Genomic DNA, 22,769 nt, shown 5'->3' with positions numbered 1-22,769 from the left:
TTTAGCAAAATTCTCGTTACAAAACAAGTTTAAATGTTTAAAACAAGTTTTATTGTTTGTAGGTATGAAATGTATAGGGGTAAGTAAAAAAACACATTGTTTATTAAGGCTATTTATTTCATTCCTATAAAATAACATACCAAATGTCTCTTTTGTACAACGTCATATCAAAAATGTACACCATTATATAAATTTCGTCTCAGGTAAATGTTACCTAGCTACTCTCGTGTCTCCCCCTATTACTTTCATGGCTATTATTACATAAATATAATTATATTATAGTCCTCTCACGTGCCTAGTCTCTGATAGGTACAAAATGTTCATAATACCGACTCGGACGCAACTTTATAAAAATACATAACACACCCATATTACAACCGCCTTGTATTTCTATAAAACGAGTCCTGTAATGCTGTACAATATATCTACAATATGCCAACTTCTAGTTATTGTTAAAATTCATTGTTATGTGAAATTGAATCTTATTTATAAAGCTTAAAGTCCAGAATTATATGAGTTGTATGTTTTAAAGGAAGATTATTGCACTATTATTTTTTTTATACTGGAAATAACATTTGTTAAGCATATTGAAAACTCTTGAATAGTCTATTATATAATTTCATCGAGAGCGGTAATACTATGGTAGTTTTTTTACCCGAGGCTTAGACTTCATTTTTTCATATGCTAAATTATACAAATATAAAAGTGATCACGAATTAAATAATAGCTAGGGATAAAATAACCTCTTCATCGACACGGACGAATTGTGGATCTCTTTCGTTTTTTGGATAAAATTAAATAAAGGTTTTGAGCATTAAACATTATACAGGCCTGGTAAAAATATACGAACGTAGCGTGGCGGTGAAAAGGTTAAAAGGCTTAATAGAGTAGATACTTCTCAGCGATATGATTTAATGATATACAAATCAATTAATTTAAATCTATTTTACACATAAGCCTCGCGTAAAAAAGTCAATAAATACAATAGTAATTTATCTGAATATATTTTCTGTCTATAACCATGTTTAGACGGGGAATATAATGTTGCAAAATATATTATAATTTTATATATGTTATCTAGCAATATATATTATATGAATATTTCATAAGATTTATTATAAACTCGATATATACCGCTCCAGCTATAAATTTTGGGGCAATCTCATCGTATAAGGCAGTGACAGGTGGGTAGCTATTGTTAATTAATTGTATAAAAATTCGGGAGTATTTTTATTTAATTTACATTCTAGAGGCAAGAATTAATGACCGTTCGATTCGATTACAAAAGATATGTGGTACAGCATAAGCACAACCTTATTATTTTAAAGAATCTTTATAACTGACTCAATACATTTTGTTCGTAACGTTTAACCAGCAATGCTATTGTATTTTGTACTTTGTTTACAAGCAATTAAAGTTGAGAGTGCAAGTGAAAAGAGTCTGCAGTGCAATATACGTCGCATAGAAAGGTTTATATCACTTAATTGATATAGTTGCATAATTAAGCTTGTTGATAAACCATGTTCTCATCTACACGACTCAAATTGCTTAAATTTGATTACCGACCAGCCATTTATTTCAACTGCAATCATTGACTAAAATATTAGTGACACGCGGAATTCGACAGATTTATATTTCCAAATTATTGACAAAAAATCGGAAACAAAGCTTACTAGAGAAGTTCCTTTCAGCTTTATCGAGTAGTACTAAAATGAGTTGGAGCGAAAACCGAGTGTCACATAAATAAAATACTCATAAAGCACCGATAGAAACAATCTCAAACAATTATATTAACGAATAAGCTCATTCAAAATAGTTACATAAAAAACAAGTTATTGCATATACATTTTCATTTCATAAGTCCTTATACACCAATGTTAAATTACATAAAAAATCAAATTAATGATACAACAACGATACCAAATCTCGCTAAAATGTTAGACATAAAGTATTATTTTATACCCATTATTAAAAAAAAGAAATACGATATTAATAGCAAAATATCAATCGAACTTTATTGCATGCATTTTTTTAAATAAACGTTAACAATTATTCTCCTAAATAACATTGTTGGACGATAAAAAATACGATAATAAATTGATAATAAAAGTTTAAATAAGATGTTCACAGGGAGTGTTCCTATCAAGCTAAATACATTTATAAGAAAACGCGTCATTTAGAACAACAGAATCCTTAAGTCTATAGAAATCAACGTATATATTACTATAACATCCTAGGTCTATGTTAATGCTTACAAATAAATGCTGTCTACAGTGGGTCTATGTGGTGACGGGTGACGAGATGAGTGTGATCGTGTAATCCACTTGTAGAATAGAAGCCCGGGACTGCAGAACAGTTGTGACAGAAATGCTGGCATTCAAGTGTAGCTTATTGAATGTCCGACAGAATTAAAGCTAGTTATCGATGTGTGTGTGTATAGCCTATAAACGGGCGCACGGAATACTAACTTGAGTTTGAAGACCCAATGAGGTCAGTGCTCACATAAATGGTGACGTGTTTTCTAAGCGATAAAGTTCATTATCCTGTGCACCCGTTAATTTAAACTGTATAGGAGTATTAATTGGCTTCGGAGGACTATAATTGTCTAACTTATATGGCCTCTGTGACGACGTGGATTACAAGTGAACTGTGTGAATCTGCCTAAGGATACACCTAGCATTAAGCGTACATATACCTATTATATATGTATAAGGTATTATACATACACCTGTGTAGTCACTAAATAACAAACTAACGCGTATATTAAGAGAAAGTGATCAATTCACATTGACATTGAAAAAAAATCATCAATTTCAATCAGTTTTAAGTTAATAAAAATCTTATTTACAAGCTCCTACAAAACAATAATATTTCGACATCAAAAGATAATACGAAAACAATAAAACCTTTTTGCTAAGCAATTAAAAACAATAAATACATGGCGTGGGTTAGCCAAGGAGTCATAGGGTCGATTTTTCAATCATCAGTTAACTTCTATCTGAGGAATAAATATGGCCGTTTGACATATTTTCAATGCAAAAGCTGTCAAAACGTCTAACATATTCGTCAAATAAAAGTTATCTGGCGATTGAGAAATCAGCCCTTAGTGAAATAGATTTTGTCCGCCAATGTGTTTCTCAGTATGTGTTATATAATTTTGTATACCGATTTGTATAGCCGAATGTGCGTAGTTTCCTTAACAGTCAATAATTTCGAGCTGCTTAATCAACTAATACTGAAAGCACCATTTAGTATTACCTAATTTAATCAATTCTTACGTAAGTCCGTTAGATTATAATGTTGAACTTTTATTAGTTACCGACCACACTTGAGGCATGGATATGCGATATTTACACGATATTAATGTCGACGGATATATTGAGCTTACAACGACACATAATCCGAACATACCAAAAATGGTTAAAATAAGATCAACTTTGACCGAATTATTAGGTACAGATTTTTTATTTTCACCAATAAGTGCATAAACTTGGATAAGTTAAAGATATTTTGTCCGTATATAATACACTCCATAGTATCGCGTTCACCTCCGTGCAGTCGCAACTTCAAGTTGGTAATACTTGACATTCAATAATTTACCATAGAAAAATATTGCCATCATAAAAAATATTTCGTTAAAATTCATAGAGATACCTATATTCATTTTAGTTTATTTTCTTGTGTAAAAATGGCATCAAATACTACAAAGCTAGTTTAATACTGAGATGATGAAATTTTATTATATTTCAAGCATGTATCGTGTTCGGCTCGTGTAGATAATGGGAGCAGACAATTTCTGGTTGTTAATACGTTCTTGAATGTTATAGCCCATGTACTCGGTACGTGTTCATAACAACATCTTAGGATATACTCGAAATGCATATTTTGTGTTCAGACTCAAGAAGACTTTAATAACAGTCAGAGCTCCCGTACTCGACACGAGCTTATACAGCATAATTAATACATTTAGATGCCAAGTTAATCTGATACTACATTCACCCGTGTTTAATTACACAATTAAACATATCTTTACCATTATAAGTAATTAAAAAAAAAACATTCATATGACACTGTCGCGATTGACTTCTTATTGTCACCAATGCAATAACTACTTAGGGAGGAAGTTTAACTGTTAAACACAAAGGTATGTACACACTAAAGCTTATAATATGTTACATGAAAATGTGGGGTAATACACCTCTCTAATGTGCACAAACCTTACAGTGGCCCGTACTACACTTCTTAATACATTGATTGTCTGCCTTCGTTCAGATTTTAAGTCATATGTCCACAAATAAATATAAATCATTTTTCGCTTAACAATTAGATAGAAAATTCTTATATTATAAAATTATAATTTGTCGGGTAAATAATTCGTTAAACGGTAGCAGTTCGTGTTATCAAGAATAACAATGTAAGACGGGCCACGGATCGGTGCGACCCAATTCACCTTAAGTGCTATTGTTCTGCCACGAGCGATCTCTTACATCCAATAGTTTATATATAAATGTATGTACATTAATCATATTAATTCTAACCATGATTCAAGCGGCGACCTCATTACTCTCTTATATAAAAATATTTACACATTTCACTAGTGCTGGATACTAATGCTTAAATCCCAGTCGAATTTTAGAATTCGTGATTATGTTACAAGTCTATCGATTTATATTTAAACATTCATACACATAGTCAAGACGAATGCAAATCATAAGGATGAGACAAGTCGCGTTTGTCGATGTCGATATTCCGTGACCTAACACCGGAAACGTACGATAGCCTGCAACCACGACAATGAAAATATCCTAACTTATTTGTATTTGATCCCAAGCACGATATAAGTTGTCGAATTGTTATGAAAATGAAATATAATGAACGACGATTGCATTTTAAGAATACACGTTAAAAATACATTAGTCAGCCCGAAAAATATCGATAGAATTACGTTTACGTCCAAATATATACGAACACTTTCGTTTGCAAGCTCACCAGATTGTGGAAATGTTAAATAAAATGTATTATCATCACAAATCCATCATACAGACCACTTACGCACTAAGAAATACCTAAAATGTAAAATAGGTAGAAATAATGTCCTCACTATCCAGAAGGCAAAATTGGCACTTAAGACTTGGTTCGCTCGCTGGGCGGGAGGGCGCTATGTGGGCGGCGAGGGCGGCGCGGCCGCGTTGTACGGGTGGTTGGAGTTGCGCAGCACCGTGTACACGCTCTCCACCTTGCTGAGCTTCTCGAAGAACGGGATCAGGTCCAGCAGCTCCGAGTCCGTCATGTCGTCGAACCATGACGCCACAGGTACCTGACCAACAAACAAGTTCATTATTATACACACTTTGGGAAGCCAGGTATGCCTTAAATTTAAATGTATCAGTACAGTTTGAAGCATATTTTTTTAAATTGCGTACATTATTAAATACGGGGACGGAAACTACGGACAAATCCGCGTGGTCAAGCCTATACAAACAGTACAGCTTCTACGTGTGTATTCATAAATTAGGACAATCGAACACAGTGAACCACTTAACTAAATAATAAGCGCTCAGTCAAAAGCTCTTTGTAGATAGATAACATAAAGAAACACCAGATAAGTAGACAAAGAGCCGTGAATAATGAACAAACGTCTGCATAGAGCATCGACTTGGTATTGCGATAAGATTTCGTATATTTTTTTACTCCAATAGCGATAAAAATGAACTAGTTGTACAAATATATTTGACTAAGAAATGACGCAATAAGGAAAATGTTCTTTTAAATATTATCTAAGGACTGAGATGTCACAGTTAATTTCGCAAATTTTAGATATGGGAAAGAAAAATTAGGACTTTTTCGAGATTTTAGTTCCAGATATTTTGAGCCTTCTCGAGGTTTTACTATCTGATGAGGCTGATAATGACTTGTAGAGTGACGTATCAAATAAGGCTCAAGTAAATTAGTTATCCGTGTAGGGTACCTTTTCTTAACGAGAATTTAATTATTTTATCGATTATAATATTATATTTCTATATACGTTATAATGATGTTAAACGCTCCATATTATTAGTCATCTAATACTTATATCAATTAAATAAATTAATGATCATCTTGTCATAATATGAAGTAATTAGATGGTGTGTTTACTAACTCAAGAACTAAACTAGAGAATTATATTCACTTAAGAATGTCGGTTATATAAGGGGTTATCGGAATATTCATCTCAAGGATATTGTTGTCACATTGTTACATTTTATGCAATGTTAAATTATCTAACAAGAACTTCGGTTGTGAATAAAAAAATAAGATATTTTAATATTCACACTATTTGGTTACAACTGCTACTTTTTGTTATCTATAAAACGTACTAAAAAGGATTCAGATAATCTAAAGTAAATTTCGCAATATTGACATTGGCTCATATTTTGGAAAGAATATTTTTGCTATAAGAATAGGCTACGAATTAGTTTCTTACAAAAATATGTTTACTGCCATGCCCGGAACATTTAAGATTTTGCATATAAAATATGGCCAGGTCAATTTAAACTCGTATGATAAACCTGTGCCTATTTTAAGAGATCGTAAAGTAGGATATGTTTTTGAGTCCCCAATACATATACATCAATACACTCCAGGTACTTTTTGTATACACAAATTTAAATAAAATGCGACTAAAAACCAATACAAAGCATCAATAAATTATTACCAAATCAAATGTACCATTGAAATATAACACTTACTTTATTTATTTAATGTGTTTGCATAAAATAATAATCAAGGTTGTCTACCTTAACTTTTAGTACTTAAACAACATGTGTGCCAAAATCAAAAAACTAACACGGCTGCTGTTTCTATCATCTGTCATAGATGTTTGAGACCACCGATGATGATGATGAAACAACTGGGGTATACAACAGTTTTTAAGTGAATTAATAAAAATTAGTACTCACAGCATTATCAGGATGGAATATGTAGGAGGCGGGCGAGTTGTCGACGATGACGACACGCCGGAGGTCGCGACCGAGGCTGTTCAGGTCCTTCACGTAGTTGCCGCGGTGGAACACGCAGCTGTCGCGGAACAACCGCGCGCGGAAGACGCCCCATCTGGAAAAATTATAACAATTTATTTATTTATATGGGATAAAAAACAGTAGTTTAATACCATTTATGTAGTTAATACTTGTAGTACATGTAGACGATGTGGCTGTTGGTCTACAGGAAGGTTTCCTATTTTCTAAGCAGTTTTAAAGTACCAGTTCTCCCCTCCCTCGTCTTGTAATATATTTTCTTATTTTGTCGACTGGCAGTCCCTAAATTAATTAGCCTAGAAGCAGTATAAATATGATAGATTTTCACGCGTTTCTTACACGTGAAGAGGTCCCTTAGATTTATAGACTACTAAAATAATTGTTTACTAACATTTACGATGTTAGTAAATAAATAATCTAGTTCTAATTAATATTCATTACAAATTCTATTTCCGTATGGTTGCAGTTATAATTATGTTTTAAATAAACAATAAATAGGTTCATTTCCTTATTTATATTGTATCTAATATATTATTTATTCGTAATTTATGAATACGAATTTATCGATTTAATAGAAGGTTAATATTAGTATGTATTTAATATAAATAAACATGGAAATACTTAGGTTAACATTGTATTAATTAGGCTTCGTCCTACATCCTATAATAATTCCGTCATGTAATCGTCCCACAACAAACATCCAAGCATCGCCTTTATTGATGTCGGTGACTTTAGATTCAGTTTTTTTAAACCTGGGCTCCACACAAAGTTTTCCGTCCTCACGTAATATCTGGGAGGCACTCACTAACCTGCAGAAAACGGTAATATACAAAATCAACCGCTAAAACAGAGTAACTGACATTTGTCTCTTTCTTTACCCTACACATAAGCAGTCATGGACGATAAACTACTAATGTTTAACACACATAACTACATAATCGCGAGCATTACTCTGATTCACACGCAACTCACTCACGCATTGTATCATTTTCTAATTATACAATATAATTAGATAGCTGGAAACGTCTAAAGCCGCTCAATTATCTTCTATGCATTGATATGTGGTTGGGTATAGTAATCTGTGCGTAGAAATGTATGACTTATTGTGTTATGTATCACAGAAGTGGTTCCCAATGTGAGTGATAGTGCTCAGGGGCTATGATGGCCTGAAGCGAGGTGGTAAGAGGCCCTAAAGAAATGTATTTGTATTCAACTTACAGGACTTGGGTCTCATGGAGTCAAAAGGCGAGTACACTAAATAAGTTTGTAAAACGGTGACTTGAACAAGACTGGTGCTATTGCACAAAAGATGTTGCTATGCGCTATATAATTCCCGTCTTAATTTGGCTTTATGACCGTTACATCCGATATAATCACAATAAGATAGATTTCCATCAAAACAAAGAATTTACAAATGGATATTCAGGACTCGATGACTATTTTCTAATCAAAGGAATGAAATAATCAAATTAATCATACCGAATTAGTCAGTCGCTAGAACTATTTAGTACTATTTACTGTTTACACTTAAAGTGTTACATATTTTTGTTGAAAACAAAGCAGTAGATTTATAAACTAAATGTTTGGAATGTTAAGTTATAGCACTTTGCACGCCATTGTAGTTTATTTGACATAGTTGTGACTAAAATGGTTATTCCTGAGCGATAATGAGGTGTTAAAGACTTGTGGGTTTTTTTCGTTTAACTTGTGAGTAAAACATGCCTAACTAATAAACAGAGGGATTTTCGACCTTTATTCTGAAGACTTGTTATTATAGACGAAAATTTTAACCTTTCAGGCTAAAAATAGGTATTTATATGCATAATAATTGCTTCTTGCGGTTACGCAAAACTTCTAACGTGTACATGTCCAAGTTTCACTATTGTTCCGTCGAAGTAGGTTAATTTTGGTGAAAACTACGAGTTGAACTTTGGAAAGTCATGTCACCACAACATAAGGCTTGAGTTAGAGGCAAGTTTCTAGTTTGTCTGATATTACGAAGCACCACTATTTGATTGGCAAATATTCCTTGATGATTAGAATGTACCGCATGATATGTCTTACTTAGATGGCATCGGTTTGGATTATCCAAAATACATAATCCTCGTTCTAATCACCCAAATGGAATAATCCTGGTTTTGTTATTTTATTAAATTAACATTAATTATTAGGAAGGGCAAAAGCCTGAAGCCCCAAAGCAGCTTTTGGGGTTAAAAGGAAAAGTCGCATTTTGCGCATGAAAGTTTTTCTGTAACGATAACTCCGATAAATCTCGAATCCTCGGACATAAAACTGCAACACCGATACAAAAAATCCTTTCTTCTACCCTGAACTCGTAATAAGACAATTTGTTTAGTTCCTCCCGTTTCGACAATTTAAATGGTGTTATAATACCTGTTGTAATTTTCTTCTATCGCCGCATAAGCACTTAGGTATCGGTGATGTTTGGGCGAATCTAAGTGTTGTCCATTATAATTTGATATTCAAAAATCTTCGTAGCTTTTTTGAATAACTGACTTTTGACTTTGATTTCTCACCTGTCCAATAGATCAGCGACGGGATCAGCGTATTTAGCGAGCGACGCAGTGAACAGCACACACTCGTACAGCTCGCCGCAGCGCCGGAGGAACTCGTCGACGTGCGGCCGCTTCAGCACGTACACCTGGTGGACCGCGCCGTCTATCTCGACCGGCACTACGAAGTCCGCGTTGTTTATCGGCTGGAAATAAAGAAATAACGTTAAAGACCATTTGATTATTACCCTCGTACCCGTACAAGTTCTAGGTCTTTTAGACATTAGTGCGCTTATCATGCACTGTTAACGGAAATTTAACGTAACTTTTTTTTGTATTTGCCTGGACATAAAAAAATACCGTAAAATAATTAAAATCTAACAACCTACATATTAAATAGGCGTTCTTACAATTTATTACGTTTTACATTTAGATCTTGCTTTATATACCACGTTGTGCATTCTTAACATACTTAATTACAAATAAGCAGTCCACGTGCTTCTATTAGAATTCTCACGGATAATGATATACCTAGTAGGCGATTACGTCAACAATTCATTAAGAAACAAAATGAATAAAACAAGCATAATTAGGAATTATTATTAAGACCGTTCTATGGAATGAGAACATATATTTTTGAAGGAACATGCATACTTATTAATTCTTGGTTTAGCCTTTAGCCAACTATGTTGAGATCGGTTTCCAGTCTCACCGGATATTATAAGTGCCAATATTTTCTAATAAGCAATTACCTTTAATTTTCACAAACCAATATACGGACTTGTGCCGTATATCCAAGTGGTAACTTCAGTATTTGGAACACATGTGAGGTAAATATGATTCAGAAACTAAAAGATACAATTCATGTATGATCTAATCGACTAGAATGGATGGCAACGATTCTTTTATCAACACAGTTTCTGATTAAATGATTGCAATATTGACGTCATCAAATAATGTTTCTAAATATATATCAGTGTAGTTTTGGAAGACACACTATTTCCATGGAAATAAATATGTGCTTAAAACTTTACGGGGAGCTTACGAATTAAAGACTCATTCATCGTCAACTTGGAATAGAATATATATCTACTAAGTATAATTATTTTTTTACCATCAGCTAACAAAGACTGTTGCATTTGTAAAAGGAGACGCTCTAAGATATGTATTTCGCCATCTCGCTTCAATGCCAGATCAGCTCCAGCAAAGAGTAGTTGTCAGCTGGTTACATCTAGTAATCCTGTTACCCTCTAACAAGGCTAAATATAAGACTAGAACCAGTGTTTACGTCAACAATACGACGTCATCATAATGTTATAATAACACTAACGTAATGTTAACAATACGCTTGTTATGCCCGCCATTGCGTGTGGGGATATGTGTGGCCGTGAATCATTTGTCAAGCTTTGTTCTAAACCTATTAAATATTAATCTGAGTATCCTTGTGTATTTGCCAAATAGATTTTATGTTTATATTCTCGTGTCACAATTTTAGCATACTGCATCCTTGCGAAGCGGCTTGACCGATTTTTATGGAGTGTTCTACTTTTTTCTATAATTTTCCATAAGGGTTAGGGTCCATTAGGTTTTTAAACACATCGTTTTTTTTGTATGTGATGTTTTTTCATCACCAGAAATTTTCTAGAAATCATTTATAGCAAAGAACTTTGCCGGGTCAGCTAGTATGCATATATTCTGGTAAGACTATCATTTATCCGAAGATTGGCATCAATGATCTTGCTGTGAATCAGATAAATTTTTGCAAAGTATGTATTAGTGTATGAATATACTCCACAGCGAATGTAGAGCTATTAAGTAACAAACCTTCACATTAATATTAGTTAAGGTTACTTTTAAAACGACAACTGACTGACAGGCTAAGCTCGTAACATAAGAATCTTAATCTGGTAACTTTACCATCATAATCGTGTAACTTATATGGTCTTCGTTAATGATTCCATTCATTATTTTCTACGTATCAAATATCAATAGGAGCCGATTTCGAAATCAGTTTTGCACGCTCGATTTCGGTTTCGAAAACAATCGGACTTTTGTTTGTTTGGCAAAATAGGATGTATGTATGAATTATCACGTGCTACGCGATCAGACGTTCAAAAAAAGTAAAGCGTAGGCTTGTGTTATTCTTATTGAAATCATATTTGGAAATGGAAAACATAAATCAAATCAACCTGCTATTTCTTACGTAACCAAGTGGAACGAACTGTTTAGAAATAGAAAATGGTGATAATGCGATAGATTTTGACACCGATTACATTTTAATATCAAAAATATTGGGAAATGCTTCTAAATTTAAACATTCCGAATCAAGTCAATTATGCACGCTAAAAAACAGGTTGCGTTTGCTAATTAGTGCACGACTTCATCTTTAAGTAAACTGGATTCTACTTAGGAATAAGCTTTCGGCAACCGAAGGGCAACGGGGACACAGAAAACCTTTTGACTCAATAAAGCATTAAATATTAAAAAACTGGTCCGTCATGGATTTTCCATTACCGGCAGCAATCACGAAATTCGAAGGACAGTTATTACTATAATGTCAAGTTTGAAGGATAACCCGAATACGATAAAAAACAATCATCATGAACGAATAAAATATTTTTATAGATAATAATAACATTGAAAAAGAACCTAATGATGTTAAAGTAACCTTCAATCAAAAGTTTGGTCATGAATTCAGGACTGACAAAATGAAAGAAATATGAATAAAATTTGGAACAAGTCACGCTAGGCCATTTTTATTAGACTATCATTCTAAATTTCAGCCTGAGTTGAGTTGACGTAAGCAAATAAATATCTTTCAAAGTTGTTTCGTTGTTAGTTAGTGACTTAATTTCATTCAACAACCTTATCATATATGACGAATTCTTATGGGAAAATACGTTAATTCTAACAAGAATACAACAAAAGCATAAATACCACAAGTATTTACAAAGAAAACGTTTACCGTCATAATGTATTAATTGATAATTTGCATAAACCTAATACGTAGTAAGGCTGTAAAGGTCACGTGGACATGGAAATCGCGTGACGCGAGGCAACTTGCGTTACATTCTTTTAAAAAGCTTCAAGGAAAGAAAAAGCAGTAATTATATCGCTGCTAATATATATAACGTTTTTATAAGTGTGTAAGTATTTTCGTAAGTGTACGCAATGCTGTCAGCTGGTGAAACAATTGAAGTACCGAGTAATACAGCCTAATTGGTTTGTTCTAGATAAGTTGGGTTATTTGTGGTCAACAAGATAACACCTAGAAGCAATGTAAATAATTTACCTCAACGCAAGCATGTCAGTCGGTCAGTTAGCCAGCTACAATGATGTGTTATAACATTTATCACCGAGTCTCGTAGTATGAGATAAATTATGTTTTAATACTTCACTTTGACAAATTATACCTAAGATCGGAAAGCGAAGTTATCAATGTTGGTGTAATCACCGCGGCGGGTGCGTCGGTGATCTCACGGTCAAGTCGTAACATAAATCTGAATTATGCTTCTTAGGAGTCTGCAATATTAATAGACGAACGTGACGTTTTACATAACTTAGACGTAATTTATTCGATAAGCTACCTCAAGGTAGTAAGTATGAAATCTTGAGCTAAAGGTAAATAATGAACTGTTTGGCAGAAAAGGTTTAAGTACTGTCTGCTGAAAGAGTCGCAGGAAAAAGGCCGGGTCTTCGTAGTTTTTATGTGAAAACATTTCATTACCTTGCAATTGTCATTGTCTCTGTTTACTTATCTCCTTATTGCAAAGACGGAGATAAATATTAAAGCAATATAACTTATGCTCGTGAAATTGGATAATAATATAAGGAATGCAACGAGAGTTACGAGGGAAGACGCCGGTTATTAAATAGATTTTAACAGATCTTGCTTCACGGTTTGTTTCCGCGTCAGAAAATAGTTAACCAACCCGAAGGCGATGACTTTTAAAGCGAGCTTAGGCAAAAATCGAATATCTGAATATTCTTTAATAACGTTAAAATTAGATTTGATATTTTCATTGTTTAAAGGATCACACTTTCAATTAAGCACACCTTTCTACGCGTGCTATATCCATATATTAAAGACACAATTAATAAGAATAATGAATAACCGCTAGTTAGCCGTTTAGAGACGGGTCAGTTACATTCATATAAGATCCGTACGGTATTAACGGTATTCAATGTAGCACTTCAGGAAGCCTGTCTGACAACATCATTATACAAACTGGATAATACCCTGACCAGGTTATTGACAAATTATTAAAAATATACTTTTTAGATTGCGGTTTCTTTATATCTCATTTTGTAAGTAACATTCATATTTCGTTTAGATTACGACACGAATTGCAAAAGAACGTCAAATTGCACTAATTTCTGCTAACATTAGACAATTTTGAGAAAGTTTAGTCGAAGTGGGACATGCAAACATTAATTATAGGAAATATAGTGCATAACTAATCTTGAGTCAATGTAAACCAGTGTCTAGAGACCGTACGAGGTGGGAGGGAACAAACAAAGCTTAGAGTAAACATTGCCCTTCAAATAGTTGAAGGTTCTTGTTGAGCTATCAGTTAGTAGTGGATGAGAATTGATTCCCGATTGTGTGGCCAAACACATCCAAGGTCGGAGCCTTGACACGGTTGAGCTAACCAAATGCGGTCTGACAATAGCAGCCAGCATATGGCAGAACGCAAATCGTGCTAACAATACAACATTTGCAGTTTTATTAACTGTTGTATCAGTTGGTTAATTTGGCCTTGTAAGCGTCACGACAATTCTTGGTGTATAAGGTAAGATTAGGGAAGTAGCTCGTGATATTTCATTTAATATCAATTAGATTGTTTAAAGCGACTTGTGCGACGGAAAGTGTTTGTTAAACAATGCTAACGAGAACTGCTTCCGTGTGGTCTCCGCAGAATACTCCTTTAAATCTCATTCTTAGCTTTGTCAACAAGAATAAGACGAACACAACAAAAGCATTCATTCCCTTTATTCATAATACACGCTATGTATAAAGAGAAACGGCAATATTTCTGCGTTTTCTAAGCAAGAGCACGTAACAGCGAGTGCACCATTAGGGATCGGAAGTGAAGGGTGTCGGTCACCTCATTTTCTATACCATGTCGAGTGGCCGTACACCGCACACTATCTACGGACAAAGTCGACCGCGGTAAACGTATGCACGATCACATTTTGCATTTTGGACCGCGATTTTGAGGCGAGTTGCTAAATAACTGTTCAAGCCGATAATTTCGGCAAAATATTATTTGCTAGCATTTTTCGCTTATCTAGGTAGGATGTCCAATAAATTTCGACATCCGTTTAGTACTAAACATAAATATCAATAGAGAATTGGGTCGTAACATTGAAACGTATGAGAAAATGTTGCTAATCAACAGCATCCGAAGCCTGAAAGACGGATGCTGACCTTAACATAATTGTAGTTTCGTTCACACGGTACACAATCACATACTATTGGTCTGCGTGTTAATCGTATCAATCAGTCTATTTACGTAGGTGTCAAAGTTCACCGCTCACCCTACGCGGGTTACGTTTAAATATAGCTCAAACATTTCAGACGGTATAGTAAACATTTTCTCCTAGAAACCAAGCATATTACGCGAAAAACGACAGAGCATAGCTGCTTCGTTTTAGCAAGTTATAAAGATGAATAAAAGACAATAGAAAAACTAAATGATTAGCAACGACGCAGTAAAGCATGTGATAGGTCCAACGAATCGATGTAGACGTATTATAAACACTATATTTACGATGAACAATGACGAATGATAAATCGAGCGCTGTTATGAGAAAAGTTTGCAAATATACGCTGAAACAACTCCACAAAAAACAGACTACTGACAGTGGGTTTTAATTTAACTCTTTTTCTTTAACGTAGTTCGAGACATTCCTAAAAATAATGTAATATGGATCGTGACCATACGATTAATTAGTTATTGTGACAAGTAGAACGATCTGGGATGTAGTCGATATGATATGATACAAACGCAATACAAATTTCTATATTGACAGAGATTTCAACGTGCTATCTCGATTTAGAATCAGTTAACAAGTTTTTAATGGACAGTTTTCCCGGTGCAAATCGATTAATGCCTATCGTACACGACTCTTACATTTTTGTAGTATTAAACCTGGCACAACGTCCCGTATAAACTCTAGTGCATTAGGTACTAGGTGTTTTATGAATAAATTATATTTAAGGTCCGTGTCTATATGGGAAGCAGCATTTACCAAGCCCAAGGACATTCACAGGCCGGTATTACGCATAAATCTAAGCAAACATATTTAAGAGGCCAACTAGATATCGTATTGACTAAATTGCGCATTATTATAACTCCCTGAAGACATAATATGCATTGTCCATTCATATGATTGAATAAATTAATAGCTTTAGCTAATCCCTAGAGGTGTATTGTTAAAATATAAATAAACACAAACGCGTCAAACTTATCCGAACGGTAGTGTAGCTAGCTAAAGCACTTTAGCAGGTTGTAGGAAGTATTTTTAGTGGCACGCGTGCATTGCTAAGGCTTCTTCGACTGCTGACTACGTAAAACGGCTATATTTTTGTATAGAGACGTCACATTGGTATAACTTTCATTATAAATGTGCGAAAACCTTTGAATTTATTCTAGGAATTCTTATTATATCTTTACTTTGTATTATAAAAAATTGTTTAACTTCATAGGAGCTCAATAAACCGGTACAAAAAATGTCGCAGCCAAGTAAAAAGAAGCCGAATGGCTTTGGCAATTAACGGTAAAAATCTGCTGGCTCTGCTTAGAGCTAAACTATCTGTCCTTTTAAGAGAATAATCTAAGAAACACTATGAATTATTCAACGTCGAATACACCTGACAAGAAAACTATTTTCATATCCATACTCTAACTCAATTCAAATTTTCTTGTTCGTTTATTTAGAACAGAGGTTTTATAATCAATACATGAATAGATTTTTCTTTATTAGAAGCATAGGCAAGGAGCGGCGATGTATGAAGCTGCAATCTGCAACAATAGTGGCTCGGCGTGGGTGTGTTACCGAACGGAAGTCAGTCCGACCTATTGAACTATTGTAAACCCACGCAACGTAAATAGAAACATAGCTATAACTCACCCAAATTTTAATTTAACTAAGATTGTATCAGTTTAATAGCAATTAAGACGTCGCTGTTTTAATAGACGGCAATGGCATACTTGCATGTGATTTTGTACTCGTCATCTTCAGTTTTAAGTTTATACTGGAAATTAAAGGTCGTTGTATAAGCAGTGATGATCTTAACCTAATGCGATAATGGATTGAATACGTAATAACGTGATAAAAATTGCATAAGTGAAGTAATCAATGTTGAGCCATTCTTGCCGTAACATTAGTTACATTACATCCGATTAAAAAAACTGTATTAGCCCAGATAGACCAATTGTTGCGAGAGGCTATAGGATACCATCAGGCATTTATCAAACAGACAGAAACTGCGTGCCCTCTAAAACTAATATCCCATTTAAATTTCATAACCACGCGGTCATAAAATAGGTAAAGAGCAATTTAAAATCGCATCCAAGATCACGCTTATATTTTCCTTCACAATTTGATTCCAAAATATCAAAACCAAATTCATAAAACGCCTTCTCAATAATCTAATAAGACTGTTGTAACTAATACATTGCAGTCATTTCGCCTTAATGTAACATTCAATCAGAGATGATGACCGTTTTTTATAACGAACTCGAGATTGGCAAAGCTTCAAATTAAATCACGTCCAGAGTGAAATGGCGGCGAGACTTTCACATTATCTCAAAGCTGTTTTATAATATTAATCTGACAATTTCCCGTTTCACCGGGAGCCCTTGGACGGCTGCACGCTCTAGTTCCCAAACTGAAACGTTAAAAAGAGCAAGTCTTTCGGAACGGGAACAAACCGGTCAAATGCGATTCAAACTCGCGCCGTACACATTCCTAACCAATGTAATTATTTAGGATATCGCATGCTGAAAACATTAAACATTTGTTTTTACTGGGTGTTGATAAAACTTGACGGTTCTTATTGGGTTTTTAGGGTCGTCACTATAATAAACTTCGCATCACGTCAGCGCCGCATTGAATCGCAGTTTCCGATTCTAGTGGTTCAGAAACAATCGACGCCAGCCAATTGACGCCTGCTCCTAATGTTATTTACGTTTATGAACTACTCGCAGAAAAAAAACTACGAAATTATAAGCGTTTGCGGTGGCGCCAGCGGAGTTCGTGTTCACCGCTCGTAGGCGTCATGGGAGCCTTAATTGGTTTACTGCGATAGAATGTTGACAGTGAACCAAAGTAGCACAAACCACAAACTATAACGTAGTAGTTCATTGACGAGTGACACACGTCGTCGGACCTCATTGTTTCACGATAAGATCCTTTTAATGGTTCGATTTTAATAGAGGAAGCCGCTAAATGGTTTGTTCCGATGATAAATTGATCACTGCCTGAGTTACCCACGTTTCTTTTGCGACTGGTGCCACTTATATTTAAGTGTTGATTGCAGGCACTAGCTACTTATACCATCTGGGTTAGCGAAATAATGTTTTAAAACGTCACATTAAGAGCAAGCTTTAGTAACAGATTGGGAGTAAGATGCGTCACGCGGCGCTGATTGCGTTATAATACATTAAATACGTATTAAACAGTAACTCTACGACTTGCGTCATATAAAGGGGAGTCTCAAAATACTACGGACCAAGTTACAAGCGCTATGTAATTAAACAACAAATTATTCAATTACATTATAACAAGCCGCGAGTTTACGTGGTAATTTCATGAAGGCTGTTATGCAAACTTGGAATGTTTCGTGGGCGGTGCTATGAACTGGCGCCCTTGATGTCAAGATTATGACATCATGAAATCTCGGCTTCCTTAATCGTCAGGTGTCATCGATGTGGCGATATGGAAGTATGGTTTTATTGGAGTTGGGGAACGTGAACGGTGGCGAGTCACGCGACTACAACATATATTGGTTTGGGTACCCGAGTAGCTCCCGTCACGAATCTGCGATCGCTCAGAATTAAGATCGGCACGCCATTCTGTTTTCTAGTCGACGTGATTATTTATTTCTATGAAAATAAATAAGGTTCCAAGCGTAGCGTAGCAGTAAATTTTAGCGATATTTTTAACGAGACGTATTTATAAATAGGGCAGGGCGTTGTTGCATATCTTAGAAAGATAATAAAACTTCCGTCTCCTTATCTACAATGTTACATGATTTGCTGCATAATATATTATTGAGCTTGTAAATAGATTTAAATCAACACATATATTTACAATGTACAGAGCACAATAGAAAACATGTCTGTTTGTCCTTCTTATGTATGAACGTTTAATTAACAACAAACGTGATTCAAACGTAAGTTGTGAATGATAAAAATAAACCATTTACAGATATAAAATCAAAACAAAATTTGTACAGCAATAATCCGATGCATCTACCAAGGTTATCAAACAAGATATGAATGAATTAGGTTTGATAAGAGATACATTATCTGCATGTTGAAGCGCAAACGTGATAATGAAAGGATAAATAATTGTATCGACATGGTCCACAATATAAGTTAGATTGATCCGCAAAACAAAGCATTTATTTTGGTCTACACTGCACTTTTTTTACTTAATCCTGCGATTGTTAGAGTAATTTACGTTATGAAACACGCTAGGTAAAACACGCGAATTTAATCATCTTGAAAAATGTTCTTAGATTGTTTTCGATGCACGTTAAACAAGTGGCGTTTTCCACAGGCAATACATAGACAATAAGAAGTTTTCGACTGGTGTACTAAAGTTTATATATCTCTAACATGTGTAACTATATCTGATTATTAAGTGCCTGCTTCAATGCCTTTTAAACACTTGACAGGTTGATTATAATGATATTTAGTTAAAAGAATCGAAGGAATGCTTTATAGCGAAATTTTGTATTCAAAGAATCATATTATTAAAAAGCAAAACATCTTTTCCTGCGCAGGAAAGCAAAGGGAAAGATTTAAAATAAAGTCGGACAAGTTATACCATTTTAAAACACGCAATGTACATGTTACGAGAAGGATTTGAAAAAAATGATGCTGATAACTTATGCAGCTCTACAAGCAATCTATTAAAAACTGAGAAGTTATCGCAAAACGTACTATCAACGCAGCATTAATTAAGAATAGTAAAACTAAAAAGTAGGCCAAAAAAACAGGTTTCATATTTATTGTACGCGTCTGTCGTCGTCGAACGAAAATCATGGCTGATTTTGGTGAACACTTTCACTTTCTTATTATTAAAATGGCATTGTGTGAAATCAAATATTAAGAAGGTTTCTATTCAAAATGTGATTGGCCACTCTGTCTTTGTAACTTCAAAGCAGTTTGAACAGAGAGTAAATTACAACTACAGTTACACTTATTGAAAAATATTTGCCACACATCCTATAGGTTTGATATGACAAGTTAAATAAACAAGAGCAATAATACTATGATTAGCAACATAAATGCTAAATATTCGGTAAACAATCAGTATTTTGACACTAATTGTTTGTAGTATGAATTAAAAACAGTAGTCTATAATAAATCTAGTACTGTAGTATATTTCTACATAATATTTCTTAACCAAGACAACATTTCAGGAAACTATTCTATTTAAGGCTATTGCATATTAAGATAACTAGAAACCTGCCAGATGATTAGGTGATTAAGAAAAAATTGCAGGATATTTGTCTGATCATGTAAAATTTCAAAATGGATTTCAAAAGCAATCTTAGCAATTGAATAAACAATGTCCCAGGACATACACAAGGTTTATCCCATATAGAGTATTAATCCCTATGTTTAACATATTATATAGTGTTTTACCAGGAAAGCAATAGAGATTTGAACATCACTATTAGTAAGCAATAAAGAATCTATGCATCATAATATTATTATAATTGCACTTTTTGCAACAAGAACATAGAATCTTGAGTTATAATTGATATAAAAAGAGTCAAGCATTTGAGCTTGGAGTTTAATCACATAATAAACATAATTGCTGTATTGTCTGGCTGTTGGTGAGTCATTGAGTACTTGATGATGATAGCATACCTGTTAACTTTTTAAACAGATCTATGCAGTTAGCTTGACTAGCACAAACATTGATAGTTTCATTGGACTATTCAAATATCAAAACTTATCTAAGACACTAAACTCGTAAGACTTTTTAAATTTCTTTAATGAGTGGGTTTGCAAATGTCAAAACATACCATTTTCATAAGGAGGTCATAATGTAATAGGTAATATGAACTTATCTAAGCACTATTTGATCATTTTTCAAGTGTTCAATCGATCTACAGGAATACAGTTTTTTTTAACTACTATTAATTTAAAAGTAGGTGCAGTCAAAGAAGATTCAGCCATTTCTCATTCTTGTTAATTCTGGGTTATCATGGCCAGAACTCATTAACCCACTCTCTGTGAGCTTACACACACGAAATAATACCTATCTGTTTCGCAAATTAATGCAACTTCTTTTAAACATAATTAGTCTTTCAAACTTAATGCGTTTAGATAACATAATGAGTTAATTTATTTGAGGTGAAATAAAAAGTGTCTGATTTCAAGATGAGGTGTTATGTGGTCATACAGTTTGTGCAAATAATGTAAATAACATACTTTTGATAAGCTGTTTTGCTAAATTATAAAACAAAATTATGTCCCACCCACACAGAGAGATAACTTGTTTAAATTGAGATAATTGTAATTTTTAAGACATTTACCACTTGCCCCTATGATGTATTTTATTTAGTATTTGTATTTGTAATGATGAGTAATGCCTAAAACAACGAATTACGACTATATTATATAGCATTGTACTGAAAAAACTAGTTTTCTCAAACAAATTGGTGGAGTAAGGTCATGACCGAAGTAGAATTCAGAATTAATTAACAAGCAACAATAACATGGGATACATACCTTAAAAGAGCTGTGAACTAACGTCTCATCAAGATCAATGACCATACACTTTTTATGCATGTCCTGGTGTCTCACTGGCGGCAACAGGGGTCGTGGGGCGTGCTCCGCCATGACCAGGAGCCCCCGCTCCTGAGGGAGCGGCGAGGCTCGGCCATCGATGCTGTTCGCGCCATTGCTGCCGGGCGGGCCTTTGCCTCGTCCGCCGCGCCAACAGCACAGCAACGACCGCAGGAACCCACCGCTCCCACTGGACTTTTTGCTGCCCAATGGGGCAGACCCTGACACCGGCGTACCATCCCCCTCATTATGCTGGCCGCCAGGGGATGACCCTAAAACAACCATTGCACATCAATACACTCGTAATCACAGTAGCACACACACGGAAAACCAAGTGGATATCACAAGTGGAACCGTAAGGAGAGCGAAGTTCTCAAGGTTGCCGTATATGTTATCGCGTCCACACGATCCAATTGTTTACCTCACAGCACACGCACGCGAAACAGAACTTAAGGATTATAAAACGTTCACAAATTCACTGATCTTCCTTCAAACACGAACAACAAATATTTACCAGTCGTGAGGAGGTAACACTATACGCTCTAATTTGATGCTAGTAGGTAACAGGTGTAATTCGGTTGGGATTTACCTCTGTCGGATCCATAATTGTTTAATTGCTCGTCATCCCGTGACACCTGAGTTATAATGGACGATGCGTCCATTTAAACATTTGTTTTTGGCCCTAAGACAAATGGCAACGGCGGTTTTGTAAAATTTTAACACCATAAAACTATTTTTTATCTCCCTTCTATCTTACAAAATGGCAGGCTCTTGGCAAATACCAACTTCGAATGTGGCCAACACATAAAAATAATGTAATCGGTATACTCTTTCTAACACATACAGTTTGAGAAAGAAAGAATGAAGTAACACTACAGTACATTTCATATTTCGTAATGTTGCTACTTCTGTCAACAGCCAAAAATAGTTTAGCTCACGTTCAGAACACTGAATTTGATAAGTATTAGGTACGTTAATTCCAAAGTGAGTAATTGCGCTGAACAAATAATTACTGCTTTATTTGTTATGTTGTTGTGAATAAACTCTGAAAGTTTTTAAGTTAATTACACGACTCGTGCATTTACACCCAATAAAATCCATAACAAACCCTACAATCCAGATCTAAACGAAAGTACTGTTTTGGAAACATATTTTTCTGTAAATAGTTGTACTCCATGCTAAATTTGAATAGCTGAACATTT

The 22,769-nt window shown here is 34.5% G+C and overlaps 1 protein-coding gene across 1 annotated transcript; it reads right to left on the bottom strand.

Moving 5' to 3' along the window:
* Nucleotides 1-96: 96 nt before the first annotated feature.
* Nucleotides 97-22,410, bottom strand: LOC113501043 (carboxy-terminal domain RNA polymerase II polypeptide A small phosphatase 1). Its single transcript, XM_026882020.1, has 5 exons — nucleotides 22,157-22,410; nucleotides 21,511-21,839; nucleotides 9,554-9,735; nucleotides 6,939-7,092; nucleotides 97-5,317 (listed from the first exon to the last, which is right to left on the bottom strand). Exons 1-5 carry the CDS (start codon nucleotides 22,227-22,229, stop codon nucleotides 5,159-5,161), a joined length of 897 nt encoding a protein of 298 aa, XP_026737821.1. The 5' UTR covers nucleotides 22,230-22,410; the 3' UTR covers nucleotides 97-5,158.
* Between the last annotated feature and the right edge of the window lie 359 nt (nucleotides 22,411-22,769).

Source organism: Trichoplusia ni, chromosome 15 (assembly GCF_003590095.1).
Source record: "Trichoplusia ni isolate ovarian cell line Hi5 chromosome 15, tn1, whole genome shotgun sequence".
NCBI lineage: Eukaryota > Metazoa > Arthropoda > Insecta > Lepidoptera > Noctuidae > Trichoplusia > Trichoplusia ni.
Note: the sequence above shows the minus strand (reverse complement) of the source record. Positions and strands in the feature narration are given on the sequence as shown.

What these genes read in the sequence shown, in the direction of transcription:
- LOC113501043 (XM_026882020.1), bottom strand. Translation starts at nt 22,229, where the DNA reads ATGGACGCATCGTCCATTATAACTCAGGTGTCACGGGATGACGAGCAA. An exon ending in CAATTATGGATCCGACAGAG is followed by an intron (nt 21,840 to 22,156) that starts GTAAATCCCAAC and finishes TGGTTGTTTTAG; the next exon opens with GGTCATCCCCTGGCGGCCAG. An exon ending in GTCGCTGATCTATTGGACAG is followed by an intron (nt 7,093 to 9,553) that starts GTGAGAAATCAA and finishes TAATTTTTCCAG; the next exon opens with ATGGGGCGTCTTCCGCGCGC.